We start from the raw sequence: 15,046 nt of genomic DNA on the forward strand, positions 1-15,046 counted from the left end.
TGTACACATGAGATCACCTTTGAACATTTTGAAAAACAAATCAGGCATTTTGTGTATTTATCTGTTTCAATCCTAAAGTGTCAAGACTGTTAACAGTGGCTGTTTTCAATCATTTGAGGCTATGTTTTGAGGTGCAACAACAATCTGCTCAATCTGCCATGTAGATGGCAAAATTGATTATTAATAGCCGCCTTCAGCCTCTCAATTTAGGCGCTCTCCTTTTTGTTTAATTCGCTTTACATTTTGATCACTTTTTTTAGTTTTTCATAAGTCAAGACTTTCACGTGTAACTTCTGCCTTACCTGACTCACTGTTTCAACTGCATGCTTTTTAAATCCATTCACTCAATAAGTTAGGCAAGATAGTGAATACAGTCAAGATCAAAAGAGCAAAATCAAAAGAGACGGGTTAAACCGATAAAGCCCGGTCATTAAGTCATTGAGAATTAGATTATCAAAGTTCATTAGTGTTTGCTAGCTGACATTGGTATTAAGCTTATTAGCTTTCAGTTTAGAAGCTGAATTAAGGATAGTTTTAGAATCCAACCGAAACTGCATGTCGAATTAGAACACATTTTGACACAAAGAAAATTTAAAAAATTGGTCAATTTACTTTTTTTTGTGCATCAAGCGCGTCAACGGCGGCGATTTTCCGGCAATCTGCCGGCTATGTTGCTAATTGCGTAATAACATCTGCTTATTTTGGAATGATATAATAACACACTTAACAGAGCTGAGTAAAATAAAATGTTAGTTCAAAACTCAGGTTTTCTCTGAAATTAAAATTGCATAAGTTTATTGCTTATTGTCTTTAGTTGGGATTAGTTAAATACTGTGCTCTAGAAGGAACCAATAGGAGCGGAGCAAAGCTCAACTGAAACGAACTGGTGAGAATCTTACAAGGTCTTGCATTCTTGCAAGTTGACCATCTTTCGTAAGAAACTTGTACTAATCCCGTCTTGACCCGAGTTCTGATCATTTACATGCAAAATGGGCTCAATAGTCGGCGTTTTAATTAGTGAACTGGAGGAGGGACGAGTGTGATCTCATTCTAGTTGAGAATTCATTATGGTTTTTGAAGTTAGATAATGGTGCTTGAACTTAGATAATTTAATTTTTGGAACTTGGCTTTGCAAAAAAATGGCTCTGATGAAAATCGGATACTTTACCCAGTATGTTAATGTCTACTTTTTGAGCTGTCTGTATAGCCATCAATTTGTTCACAAGTTCGTGTGCACGGTGAGATTCCAGGCCGCGACTGGGAAGTACGCTGTGCATGTCTGAACTATACCTGAAATATTTTTGGCAAGTGAACTTAAATAGGATCCAGTTAAGTAGGTTTTCTGCGTAAACTGTCATTACTTATTCGATCAGTCATATAATTTTTGTATTTGTATTTATTACTATTTGTATTTATTACTTTATATGTATTTATTACTTTCATTGTTTCTCAGAGAAATCGAAAATGTGAAATGAAGGATTCAGTAATCGATGTAAGGGTTTAACTGCAAAGCTGTATGCTGAAAGTAGTTATATTGCGGTTGCCATGGATTTTGTTTTTGTTTCGACATCTGACACATTTTATGTCTGGCAAAGATTTTTGACTGGCATAATTCAGAGTAGCATTTTCAGTTCATCTTTTCTCAAAGATTTTCACTGAAGTCCTTCAATACACGCACAATAACTATGAGTTTCTAGCTTAATTGCGTTATTAGTTTTTTCATCATATTGACTTTCCTCACTCTCTTTAGGACTTTGCAACTAATCTTAGGGTTATATGAGGCTACTCGAAACTCTTTCAAGGTCAATAAAGAACCGCTGTATTATGAAGGCTGTTAATAACAAGGCTCCGCAAATGGAATGTGCAAAGAAAGAAGCAGTTTGATTTGCTTTGATTTTACATTTTTAAAATTTCAATTTTTAAGCATACTGTTTGGTTAACTCCATCCTCGACTAGGATTTTTTAAATCTTTTTCTATTGTAAATCTTGCGACAAGTTTCTTTTAGAGCTAATTCGACAATCTGCAGGCTATGTTTATATTGACTGAAACCTAACGTATTTGTCCTTGACTGTATTGTTCTGTAGGGATTGCGTTTTGGCGATCTTAGATACCTAGAACGGGGTAAAACATGAACCTGTTTTAAGCCTCTGGTATTGATCTGCGTTTTATTTTGGTTATGCGCTATTATCGGTTCTTCAGTTTTAATTGCTCTGGAACAAAATTTGTGCCAATTGTATTAGTCTTGCGCTTTTTTATGACTCGAAGAGGAGTATTGGTATTCTATGAGTTTTTTTAGCTGAAGCAAGTTTTTCAGTACTTGAGTTTTGTCTTCGTATATTACTTCTATTACTTAGAACGTTGACTTCTGTTTTCGTACATCGGACTTAAACTCTAGCTTAGTTAATAATACAGAATTTAGCTATTGTTCGAGACTGTAATATTCAAGGTCGAAAGGTCATTTTGAGAAATGTTCTTCCCCTGAGAGTCCCTCCTCCCTCTCCAAACTGCAAACACGCACTCTGGGGCGGCTAATACTGCTCTCCTATAACGACTCGAAGCGTAGTTTGGTGATTCGTTTTTTTTGCCCTACTAGTGCTTGTTTACGTTGGGTGAAAATCAAAAACAGCAACAGATTCACAGTTCTTTTTGGTTTTTTGTTGTTCCATGAATTTTTATCTGCATGTACTCATTATTTGCTTTGCTTCAAAAAAATTTTTTGTTGATTTTCAATTTTCTACCTGGCTGCCTCAAAAGTCTTTGTAATTTTTTTTAATAGGTTAAATACAGATAATGGATTATTGAATACGCCTTCGCTTGAGTATTTTCTGATCTTCTTAAAGTTTGCATTCTTGTTCAATTATCAACAGTTTTTGGGTTTAAGGTTTTCTTATAAAAGTTTGCATAATGGATTATTGAATACGCCTTCGCTTGAGTATTTCCTGATCTTCTTAAAGTTTGCATTCTTGTTCAATTATCAACAGTTTTTGGGTTTAAGGTTTTCTTATAAAAGTTTGCTCAATTCACTTCAAAATTTTAACCCTTAAGGAGTCTGGGTGGACCCGTTTCCGGGATGCATATTAAACTGAAGCATTTCTGATAGAATGCGTCTTCTTGTTGCCTGTAGTTTTTAAATCGCTCTCAAACATATTGTAACAGTTATTTTTTTTTTTTTGGCGGAGATATTTGGTGTATTGCGTGTTGATTTTTACCCCCAATTTCCTACTTTGATTTTTGCTTGGTCTAAGTTATTCTAATTTCCTTTAAGTGTCAATTAATTTTAAGTGTCAATTTTTAATTGCTCAAGACAAGTGGCTGCGGTTGGGAACAAATATGGTTGCTTTCTCTAGTGTACTTTTTGTGTGGCTACCCTGAGAAAGACGCGTTATTTTTGGGAATTAATTCACTGTGTAGTTTTACTAGAGATTAACTTGCCTCTATAATTATGCGGTTGACCGTAACTGCCGAGGGGGTATAATTTCTTGGCGGAGTAATTTTTGTGGATACGTGCAAGAGAGCCGACGTTATAAAGAACCGACGTTAGAAAGCGCCGAAACCTGACTTGATTTAAAAAGAGCCGAAAGCAAAAAGTTGCCTTTAATTACCCTAAATTGTTAGTTGATTACCAAGAAAAGTACTTAAGTGGGTTAATTGGTCTCATGCTCGGTTGTGATAGTTTCATATCAAGTCCCATAAGCCGCTAAGGCATGGTCATGGCCCGCGATAATTTCAAGATAATTATTTATTGATTCGCTTTCAGTTTCTTTTACTAGAAAATATTAAAATTTAGTTTCTCAAATACTCTGTTATGATTGGTTGAAAATTTGGTAGTCTCATTTCAGAAGCCAATTTAATTGGCTGCAAAATTTATCTTTATTTACCGACTAGTAATTTAAATAATATTTCGGCTCTCTTTCAATCGGCTCTTTTCACTTCGGCTCTCTTACAAGTCACCATTTTAGTAAGTTTGGAACTTCGAGTCATTTCGCCCTGGTCAGTTATATCATTTATTTTCTCGTGGTAAAATTATTTTGTAGCTATTAACAGCTATCCTGGCAGCAGCTATCATTTATGAGTTTTTAATTGCTCTCGTAGAGAAGAAATTATTGTAAACGTGTGTGTCTTTTTTATGCAAAATTTTCGCTTGACAGTTTTAACTTTTCGAGTGACTTTTACGCCCCTGACTAATTGCGTTTCGCGTGATCTAAAGTTCTCTCTCAATCACAATTTCAAGCAGCTGGACTCAATTGGCGGCAATTTAATACTAAAAGTCAAATGAAAAGTGCTCCGAAACTGGTACCGTTTTTCACTTTAAATCTTAAAAGTGGTATATGTTAACCTCTAATGTGATTATTTGAAGCCCACTATTGAACTTCTTAGTTCCATTTAGGCTCCTCCTCCCTCCCCCCGCCGACTGAAGCAGGCTGCAATTGATTAGAGCTCCCACTAGTCGTTCGAGAGCAATTCTTCCGACGTTTAGTCGGTTATGTTTTTAAAATTAAATTACCTTGTGCGATATGACGAGACAACATGACCTGGTGTGTGATCTGGTGTAAGTCTATTTATGGCTGACATATTGGAAGATGGGTGTCTGTCAAAGAGTGTGTTTGCACTCTGATGGATGTTCTGTCTCCGGCTTGACCCAATGAATCGCACGTTTTTGGCTCTGGAGGCTGAGTCAGTTGTTGAATATGATGAAATTGGGTTTCTGGATAGGTGTTCGCTAGTCGAACGAGGAAATTGTTTTGATTTGTGAATATTTGAAACTGAGTTCATTTAATAACAGCTTTTTGATTAAATTTGGATGGATTTTATTTGATGGGCATTTTCCTAACATTTATAGTTTAGTTGAGTAAATTTCTATCTACGATCCACGGAATTTTAGTACAAAGACTATACAGAAAAACTGTACATAAAATATTTTGAGAATTCATTTTGGTTTTAGGGTAGCCGTAACTTTGGCAGTTGAAGAAAATGTGAAGGCGAGTGTTTCGATGTTTTTGGGAATCAAAACAAAACCTCGACTGCTCTTGCACGCGTATTGTGGGAGAGTTATTCACATTGTTGTCATTTTTTCCGCTGTTGACTTTGACATTCCGTCTTAATTTGGCTGAATCTTGTGGGGCAGTCTTATAGGCATCTGAGTTGGCTCTTTCTACTTCCTGTATTGCGAAGCCTCCGCTCTTTCTTTGTTTGTTGGTCGAGCGATGACCAGCATGTTTATTAATCTTTGACGTGTTCTGCTGAGGTTGCAGAGGAACTTGCAATAAGCTCAGTTTGGATTCTTTTGTAACTGAAATACATTTGTTTCTTATTGGTGAGGTGAATTGAAAATTTGCTACAAAATGGCCCGAATGGCACTGTTTTATGCCTTCACTGTTTTTAAATATCAAAAGCTCGTGTACCTTTTCAAGCATCTAATAGAAGAGTGCATGCCATTGGTTATAATCCTTAAAACTCTGTTTAATTGCTCTCAAACGAAGTTTGTATCAATTTTATTAGTCCTGTCGGTGTTTTTTATGCGATTTTGCGCTTGACCAATTTTATCCTCAAAAAGGGGATCAACAGGTAGCGCCCAGCGGGCATTAAGTACTCTTAGAGCCTTTCAGCTCACTAGTCTCCAAGTATGCGATTCTCAGAAACTGTTTTGGAGAGACTTATACTTATGGTAGGAAGGGCGGTTCTTATATGTTGACCCCCCCCCCCCAATCAGCCCTCGGTGCACAACCCCCCCTTCAATTAAGCTAAAGCTAGACTCACTAAACCGTGGCTAGCTACCGACGAAGCCGGTCGGTAGTTTGAGAGCAATTCGCCCGACGTTAGTCGGTTATGTTATCTGTTTCTTTTCTATGTGGTCAGGTCACTTTTGGAGCCATATTACACGATCCAAGTTCATACCTACCCGTCATTGAGGTGGCGTTGTCCATTTTACTATATTTGTTCCTAGTTCCCTGTGAGATTTTGCGAAGTCTGACTGAATCACTCAAATAGTCTCCGCTTATCTTTTTGCCTCTCTTTCCCCGAGAACTATCTAGAGCCATGTGTCGGTCCATGGCTTTCCGAAACTCCCTAACAATCAAAAAATATTTCAGTTTTTGATAAAGTTGAAACACTTTTTTGCTTATTTATGGCAAGTAGCACTTCCTGAGAAACATTAAGTGGTAAATATGGTGATGAAATGTTACAAATGATTTAATTGTGATCGGTAGTGCGTTGTGATTTGAAAAACGTTATTATATTGGGTTGTAAATATGTGCTCAAGTTGCTCGACAAGTGCTAGTTTGATACGGTTACCAGCTGGGGTTTTGCGTTTTGTCTCTGCTCAATCAAGTTTACATCAATGTTTACCGTCTATAAGTCAATTCCATCTATATATAGAATGTCCGCTTACAGTGTCCCTCTCAAATGGAGGAGTTCTGTTCGGTTGGGGGAAGCATTTATACTTAACACTATGGTGTTTCGAATTTGGTTTTCAATTTCTCTTTACCTCTTTTTTTTAATGTGTATACTAAGCTATATCCATGTGTTCAATATGTTTGTTTTTTCTGTATGTTCAAAGTCAGTACTCAACAGTACTACCTAGATGCATTGGGTGCTTCTGATGTGGGATCGCCTATAATTAAGTCTTTGAATTTCTTGCTTCTAATTTTGGTGTTAATCATGGTGGAGATTGAAGGTCCACTTGAAGGTGTAGGCACTTTCTGCAACAGCACTTTGTTTACTCCCACCGCGTATTCCTAAAAAGTCAAATACCATTCGTTTAAATACTCTGGAACGAAGTAAACGTGTGCGTCTTTTTACGACTCGAAGAGGAGTATTGGTTTTCTTGAGTACTTCCAATAAAAATAAGAACCTCAAGAGAACCAATATTCCTCACGAGTCGTAAAATTATGCACTTGTTACAATAATTGCTTCAAACTTCGTTCAGACGGCGTTTTGATCTACAAGTGAAAGTGAGCAAAATTGACATGTGAACTACTTTTTTTCCGCGCGAGTTTGAGAGGTGAACTGTTCTTGCGCTACGTTGAGTGAAATTACTTTTTGACTTTGAAAAGTGTTTTTTGAGGAAATAGCGCCTAGGTAATTGTCTTTTGCTGCGTTTTTTGTAAAAAAAAATTGATAGGCACTGCATCAGTATATAACCATCTGGAATTGGTATTTCAGTGTTTATAACAGACTAATAATGCGTTTAATCTACAAAATATCTTTGAATTTTTAATAGCCGCCCTCGTCTTCTCAGCCGGCTATTATAGCGCTCCTAATTTTTTTTACAATTCAAAGAATTTGAATTGTATTGGGGCGCTGTCATTTTTAAAGATCTGTTCACACATTTTCATGATTTTTGAAGTCAAATTGGAGTAGTGATTTTGGTCACGCCGAAACAGGAAGTGGAGCGAAAAAGCGAGTGGTTTTGCGGCGTGAAATTTTTTTGCTCTAAATTTATAGTAGAGTGAGTTTTTTCGATTTTTTGGATCGGATTTTGTTCTAAATGGTTTTTCCAATCCATTCATAGTCCGTTCTAGGTCTAGTTTTCTGTTTAGTCAATGAAAATTCTTGGAATTGTACGTCAGGACTTGTCCTGTTATGTTTTTTGTTTCGTCTGACGCTCTGTTTCGTTTTACATTAGTTCATACAGCAAAGCTGAAAAAATTTTCAGAATGACTTCTTCCTCTCACCAACGGCGTTTGCGCGCGTGACGTCATTTCTCATTCTCTTTCTAGCAAAGGTTTGAAGTTCATTTGCGTGATCAGATTTTGATCATGCGAGACTTGCCTCACTCCATAAAATGACTTTTGCACTTAAGTTTGAATTTGAATTAGTTTAGTCAAAGGAACTCATATGTGCAGTAAAGGTCCCTAATAAAAGGTTTCTGCGGAAAAAATTGTAACAAGCTTTATCAATTTATCGCTGAATGTTTTTTACCTAGCTTTTTCAGTGGCGTCGATTTTTCAATTTAGATCTCTATCTGTTTCTATCTCTTTTATACGGCACGTAAGTCGATTCTTTCGCAGCTATTCCGCCAATCTGACGGCTATGTTTACTTGATTTAGAGTAAAACTTTTGACCAAAAATTTTGGAGTGAAATTAGAGCTGAATCGAAAGCGAGAACGGCCATTTATTTGCCGAAAATTGTTACTAGTTTGGTTTCGATTGTATAAATTAAGTCTTTTCTGCTATAGATGCATGGCAATAAGTAGCGTGTCAGGGACAATGGTGGGTTTTAAACAGTCAAGACTTGTAGTTCTTTTTTCACGAGAAAAGTTTAAGTTTAGCGAATAAAATTGAATTACAATTTTTGTTTTCACATTTGGTAAACATTTTCGATTTTATATTTAGTGGAAGACAGAAAATTGAAGACAACTGTAAGAAACGGCGGATATTTTCTGGCAATCTGCTGGGTATGTTTTAAGTTTGGCTTTTTTCACTAATTTTCATTTTTGGATTTTTGAGCAAAATTTTTTGTTACCTATGTATATAACAACGTCCCTATAATCATTCATGTATGAAATGGCTTTTTTTGGCTTGAACTGTTTTTTTATATTAGAACCTTTAGCACATAATAATCCAATTTTAGAAGTCATTTGTTCAATTTTCTAAGTTTTTGTATGTATTTTGGTTGGATATTTAGAGTAAGGTTTTGTGCGCTTCTTTAAGGGATTTGAATTTCTTTTAATGTTATTTTAATTTTTTGTGGCGCTAAGTGTTTGAAATTAAAAATTTAGTTAATAGCAACCCTCAGCTCCTCAGCCGGCTGTTAGAGCTCTCCCTTTTTTTACGATCCAAAGTATTTGCATTGTCTTGGTGTGCTGTCTTTATTCAAATCTCTTTACACTTTCGGCTTTCTCACTACAATGTAAAGTCAAATTAGACTGGTGATTCTAGTCATGCTGAAGTATTAAAGGGAACAAAAAATCGATTAGGTTTGAGGCTTGATTTCTGTCTAACTCGCTTTAAAGTGGAGTGAGAAATTGGTGTTTAAATAAATTTTCAGTTTTTCATAGGTTTTTTTTCAAGTGCTTCAATTTGACTTCTGTTTTCAGTTTCTTCTCTTCGAGTGCCTTTAAAATGGTACATATGTGTTCTAATTCCACCTATCTGCAATTGCTTGATTTCATCTAAGGGCAGCTATAGCTTTTTCGACATTACATTTAACACTATTTGTAGTCGTAAAATATTAGTGAATATTTGAAACTTGATCCCTTTTTATAAGAATTATTCATGTATCAATTATTATCATTAATGATATATCTTTGGTTTATAATCAGACATGAAGAACTTAAATTATGGTGCGAGTCCATAGCTAGTGGTTCTTATGACTCTGAAACTATTTGTTCCAGTTTATTTATGAAGTTCTCCTTTTTTAAAATTTTTGTTGTCTGATCGCTTATTAGTTTTTATTAGAGACAGGTCTCATTTTTTTCATTTTTAAAAATTTTTGCAGGTTTTTATGGTCACCTCGTCCTATCTCTTAATTTCGTTTTTGACAAGTCTTAGCAGTTGCTAAGTATCCATAACTGATTTGAATTAATCAGTAGAGGTCATAGCTACAGCTTTCAAGAATTACACGCTGTTCTTCTTCCAAAATTATTGGTTAATCTTTGAGTTTCATGTAATTGTTGTACTTGTTTCTGTCTAATTCTTTATTCTCAATAATGACAGGTCTCTTTGGTTGCTAAATTACTTGAAAAAATTATCTAACGCTTTTGGTGACTTTTATACAGTTAATGATCAAAATGTAGAAGCCAGTTCTTTGGTTTTTGCAATATTTGGTGTATTTTTGTTGTCTTAATACTTGGTCTTTTTATGACAGGTTGCATTGGTTGCTAACGAGCAGAAAGTGCATCTTATTAAATGCATGAGTTCATAGGAATTGGTTTTCACACCTCTTAAATTTGAAGGATAATTTTTTAGTCTCGCATTTTTTGTTGTTGTAGTTTTTTTCGCTGAATCTCAAAAAAAATTGCATATCCCATTGGCCTTTTAGTGCGGCTTGATTTTTTTCAATTTGTTTGCGTATATTTCTAGCTTAACTTTTTATTGATTGAGACACCGTTTGTTTTCGAATCGTTTTACGTGATTTTGTGTGAATTTCCTTATTTCTTCCAGTTTCCTTTGTTTTCGCTCAATTTTGATTTGTCTTTCTTTGATTCACCCTAAGTTGTTGTATTATGTTCATTTTTTAAGGTTGCCTAAGGTCTGTTTTGTTGATAAAAGTTTTTTTGTTTCGCAAAACACTAGATCTGGGAAAATAATATTTTCTAATGGTTTTTAGAATTTTGTATAATGTTGAGCATATAGGATCATGGGGTTTTTGCCTGATTTAGTTCAATATTAATATAAAATTTGTCATTAGTTAATTCAATTCGTTGGATTGTAAATCCGGACTTCTCCTGCTGTATGTTTACTTCGTCTTTTTTGACTTCGTCTTACTTGACTTTTCTTGTCTTGTTTCATTCTTCGCTTATTCTGTTCAAAGTGCTTTTAAAAAGCAGTTACCCACGAAAGCAATCTAAATTGAACCGAATCAGTATCGAAAAACAAAATCAAAATAGGTGGGATGAACCGATGAAGTCCAATTTTAGATGCCCGCTACTTGATCTGTGATCTTATAATGGTTAACAACTCGAATGCATTTTAGCATTGATGCTAGCCCGTACATCATCTGATTAAGAAACAGAAGTTTTTATAACGACGATATCCAATCGAAATTGTTCGACTTTCGAAATGTTTTGATATTAATATCAATTTTCTATTGTTTTTCTGTTCCTTCAATCTAATCCCAATTGTTGTTTTGGGAATCAATGGGAGCTTTTGTCCGGTAATCTGCCGGGCAATTTTGCTATTTTAACAATTTTTTGACATTTTTCGCAAAGCTTTTTAGTGATTCAAATCTTAAAATGCTGTTTTCAGCCTTTTAGTTTGGAAGAAGGATGGTTGTGCCATTTTTGAATTTTCAGTGCCAAGCAAAGAACTCTACTTGTTTTCTTAATTTAGTTTAATCAATTTTTTTTGACGTTGAACATGCCTTTTTCTTAAATTTTTTTTGACGTTGTGTCGCAAACTTCACATTCCAGCATTTGGCGCCTTTTCGTTTTTTGGCGGATATCTGAGCTGAGTTACAGCCCGAACCTTTAGTTTAGTTACTCTGCCTTTATGAATTGTTTAAACTTTTTATTTTTTTTTACTTTTCCTTAATTTTGTGATTTTTAAGACGAATTAAATCGTTGAAGTTGTTAGCATGGTCTGTTTTTTGAGCTTATTAGTTTTTGTCCATCTTATAGATTGTCTAGTTTCAACGTTACGAATTGTTTCTAAGATTACAAATTTTTGGCATTTAAACACTTTACAGTAAGTTTTGTGTCAAAATTTTTTCCGTGCAAGATTTAAAGCTATGGCTCTTTTTCGCATGGTTTCGGAATGACAATAAAAATGCTTTTGTTTGCTTGTTTTGATGATGTCATTGGTGAATGAATTTTTCTCCTTACGACAGGGGTTTAAATTTTGTACAGAATTGTTTTTAATTATCTCTATGGAGGCATAGAATTATTGTTTTCACATAAAAAGATTATGGTTTCGGTAGCAATTACAATTTTTTTGGAGATGGTCAGACGCTTAAAGCTGCTTCCGAACAGCTTCGGCTGTTTTTTATGCAAAATTTTTGCCTGACCGTTTTTGCGCTTTTGTTCTAGCACATTTTTCTGGAATGACTGTTTGACGCGTGAGTTCTTCATTTTTGAATGATCGAAGTTGCTCTCATCTTAAAATAAAGTTGGTTGCTAAATAAAAGTGACTGTGAGCGTCAGAGAGTCAAAGCCATTGTATATTAGTGATTAAAAGGTCAGACTGACATCCTTGAGGTTCCATGGTGCGATCCCATGTGGGGTCGTTTTTGCACCCTAAATCATTTCTAAGCTACCATCCCTTTAAAATAAATGGCCACGCCTGTCGTTCGCGAGCATTTCATCCAAAGTTATTGGTTTTGTTTTCTCTTGGAAAAATCTGTTATAGGTTCAAATGTTCTACCCGGTTTCATCTACCTACTTTATAATGCAACTAATATTTTGGGAAAAAATAGCCAGTACGTTCTTGTTTGTTCCATTAAAAATACCCAATTGTTCTGTTTTCTCAGAACATTTCGCACTGTATAGCCAACACCCTCAATCGGTTTGATATGTTAATTAAAGTGGCTAGTTTATTAGGCTATGCATGGCATTAGCAATCTGCAAAGATGCTGCCGAAAGGATTGTTTGTTCTGGGGTGTTCGGTTCCGTTTCTTTAAAGCAGCCATCGAATGCGTTCGAATGCCGTGAGGAGAGATGATATCTCAAGCTGTTGAAAGACTTTTAGGCAATAGATGCCTTTGTTCAATCAATTTTATGTTCAATGAGTTTTTGAAAGCACGTTCTAAAAATGTGGTATGATTGTTCTCTTCATTTTGAGTTTTAATGTGAATTTCAGTTACGAGTCCGACATTTCGCTCGAGTTAAAAAGAAAAATATCGTTTTCTCGTTAATTGTCTGTGTCATAAATTGACTATCTAAATTGGACACAAAAGTGTGTAAGATATGGCGTTGAGTTACACTCCTTAGTATCCTATCGGTTATAAGAAGTGATATGATCTAACCCTAAGATTCTTGTATTCCTGCAGTTCTTCAAGCTGGCGTTCCGCCAAATTATCGCTCTCTGTGGTGAAGCGCCTGCTTGATGTCTCTTCTTGCTCTTCGTTGCGAGTTGTTGGCGATTTTTGGACGCCGTCGTCATTAATCTCAGGAAGTGCCTGAAATGGTTCAATGGCGTGTCCGCAATTTAGAGTTTTATCAAGCCAGATCCTCAACATTTAAGATCTGTTTCAGTGCATTTTTAAAGTAGTAGCTTAAGATATTCTATTTGATTTGCTTTGGAAACATGTCTATGCTCCGATAGAGCGGAAATCTAGATGAGATCATAATTCAAGCTACCTCTGTGTCCAGAAGATGTGGAGAAACAAGACCCTCTACTACTATTACTACTACTAGATTACGATGTTCACAAAATCTCTCGCCTCCGGAGTAAATTCATTGGAGGCAGTTAACTGTCAAATAATAAAGATCCATGAATAGTTTCTATGCGTTTTTTCCGGTGTCAGGACAATTTACCCAATTCCATTTTACCCAATGCCATTATACCCAATGCCATTTTACCCAACCTGCCATTTTACCCAATGCCAACTTACCCAATTTACCTCATTGCTAAATTAACCAGAACGACTATTTAGCCGACTATAATATAAATGGCCCGTGGGACTTGATATGAAACTATCACAACCGAACATGGTATTAGCCAATTATATAATTAAATGGCCCGTGGGACTTGATATGAAACTATCACAACCGAACATGAGATTATATTGTCCACAAATATTTTAAATCATCCTTCTAATAGCGACTGCTAATTTGTTATCGGATAATTGAACGAAAAGATCAAAGAGCATTGGGTAAGTTGGTATTGGGTAAAATGGCATTGGGTAAAATGGCATTGGGTAAAATGGCAGGTTGGGTAAAATGGCGTCGGGTAAAATGGCATTGGGTAAAATGGAATTGGGTAAATTGTCACGTAACCGTTTTTTCCAATAGGCGAATCAAAATCACCTGACTTTATTCAGTTCAATCCCTAAATTGTTGATCTATTATAGCTAATCTATTTTAGCTAAATCAATTTCAATCAATTTTAGCTATCAAACAGGTAAATCAATTTTAGCTAATCTAAAATTTTTGTGCACATGTTGCGTAGATATCTACTATAATTAAAAGCTCAAAATATATATATATATATATATATATATATATATATATATATATATATATATATATATATATATATACACATATATATATATATATATATATATATATATATATATAATATTCAGTTCAAATTTTAGTTCAAAATTCAACTTATTGAATGCCAGTGACCAGTGTTAGAGAACACATTTTTTAATCATGGGTCCAACCGTTGTTTTAATTATTCATTTCTAACTGTGAAGGAAGACAGATTCGGAGGTCCTCTGCTCATTTTCAATTGGGGACTACTGCTTGTGAGAGTTGGTCCCCCCTCAGTTCTACCACTCTGTTGAGCATGATTGCCCAAGGGAACTCGGGTGATATCAGGCATAAGGCTGCCTCTCCGAATGGTCAGAATGTTTGCAGGACTGTTTCTCACATTGTTATCCAATGGGAACACAGGCACTGTTAAAGTGTCCATGCTTACAGGGTTGAGTTTAAAGGTTTATATTGCGTATACAGATCGTTATTTGCATGAATAATTTGCTCGTAACGTCCCAGAAAAGGAACAGAGCCTTAGTGATTGGTGCATCAATTTAGTTGGATGAAGATAAACCCTCGTACTTTTGATCAGCTAATTATTGGATAAACAATTTTTTTGCGAATACGATGAAGCGTTAGTAGAGAATACCAACTAGTAAACTGGTGCTGGGTGTTTTGGTATATTGGGTCATTTTTACGTTGGGTAAAAAATTTAGCATTGGTGCAGATGCAGAATTTTTTTCGGTATATTATAGAAGTTGATGGAAATAAATGTGACGCTGGCAGTATAAATTCTGTGATATAAAATTCTGCGATATAATATTCAGAAATCAAATTGTTCTGTTTCGTTGTTGATGAATCTACAACAAACGAGTTTCTATTTTTAATGACGATTAATTTTTTTGATAGTGTTTAGTCGTCCTGAGATAATCGTGTAAATATGTGGAATTGGAAGCAATTAGACAAAGAATTCACCTGTTATTGAACAAAGGCGTCATTGTTGGAGTGAATAATGAAGATAAGACACCGTGAAATGAAATCCTCTTCATAGAGAATCTTTTTATGTATATTTTGAGGATAACCAGCTCAATTGGATGTGCTATTAGAATAGCTTGTCAACATGAAATGAGTTACAAAGTATGAAGAATTATAAAGCGTTAAATCAAAGCATGGTCAACGCCTGGGGCACGATGGTTCAGTAAAACTTTTCTCTGCAAAATTTTGGAGCTTAGTCCGCGAGGTGCGT

The 15,046-nt window shown here is 35.3% G+C and overlaps 3 protein-coding genes across 4 annotated transcripts in view; 1 reads left to right on the forward strand and 2 right to left on the reverse strand.

Moving 5' to 3' along the window:
• The window catches only part of LOC142341022 (uncharacterized), a 56,444-nt gene extending 41,659 nt beyond the window's left edge, over window positions 1–14,785 (reverse strand). The window contains exons 1-8 of one of the 2 annotated variants that reach the window (XM_075391841.1): window positions 14,015–14,785; window positions 12,624–12,776; window positions 6,578–6,735; window positions 6,293–6,316; window positions 5,901–6,067; window positions 5,018–5,291; window positions 4,506–4,721; window positions 1,169–1,290 (exon numbers count right to left, since the gene is read on the reverse strand). In XM_075391841.1, coding sequence (XP_075247956.1) covers window positions 1,169–1,290; window positions 4,506–4,721; window positions 5,018–5,291; window positions 5,901–6,067; window positions 6,293–6,316; window positions 6,578–6,735; window positions 12,624–12,776; window positions 14,015–14,239 — 1,339 coding nt within the window. In that variant the 5' untranslated portion in view covers window positions 14,240–14,785. The remainder of the gene's footprint in view (window positions 1–1,168; window positions 1,291–4,505; window positions 4,722–5,017; window positions 5,292–5,900; window positions 6,068–6,292; window positions 6,317–6,577; window positions 6,736–12,623; window positions 12,777–14,014) is intronic. The other variant, XM_075391842.1, reaches the window with a different exon arrangement.
• Window positions 1–15,046, forward strand: part of LOC142341737 (S phase cyclin A-associated protein in the endoplasmic reticulum-like) — a 636,081-nt gene that overhangs the window by 489,938 nt on the left and 131,097 nt on the right. The gene's annotated exons all lie outside the window — the stretch shown is intronic.
• The window catches only part of LOC142341735 (26S proteasome regulatory subunit 10B), a 400,468-nt gene that overhangs the window by 111,840 nt on the left and 273,582 nt on the right, over window positions 1–15,046 (reverse strand). The gene's annotated exons all lie outside the window — the stretch shown is intronic.

The sequence above is a fragment of the Convolutriloba macropyga genome, chromosome 6 (genome assembly GCF_964194025.1).
Source record: "Convolutriloba macropyga chromosome 6, txConMacr16.3, whole genome shotgun sequence".
Taxonomy (NCBI): domain Eukaryota; kingdom Metazoa; phylum Xenacoelomorpha; order Acoela; family Convolutidae; genus Convolutriloba; species Convolutriloba macropyga.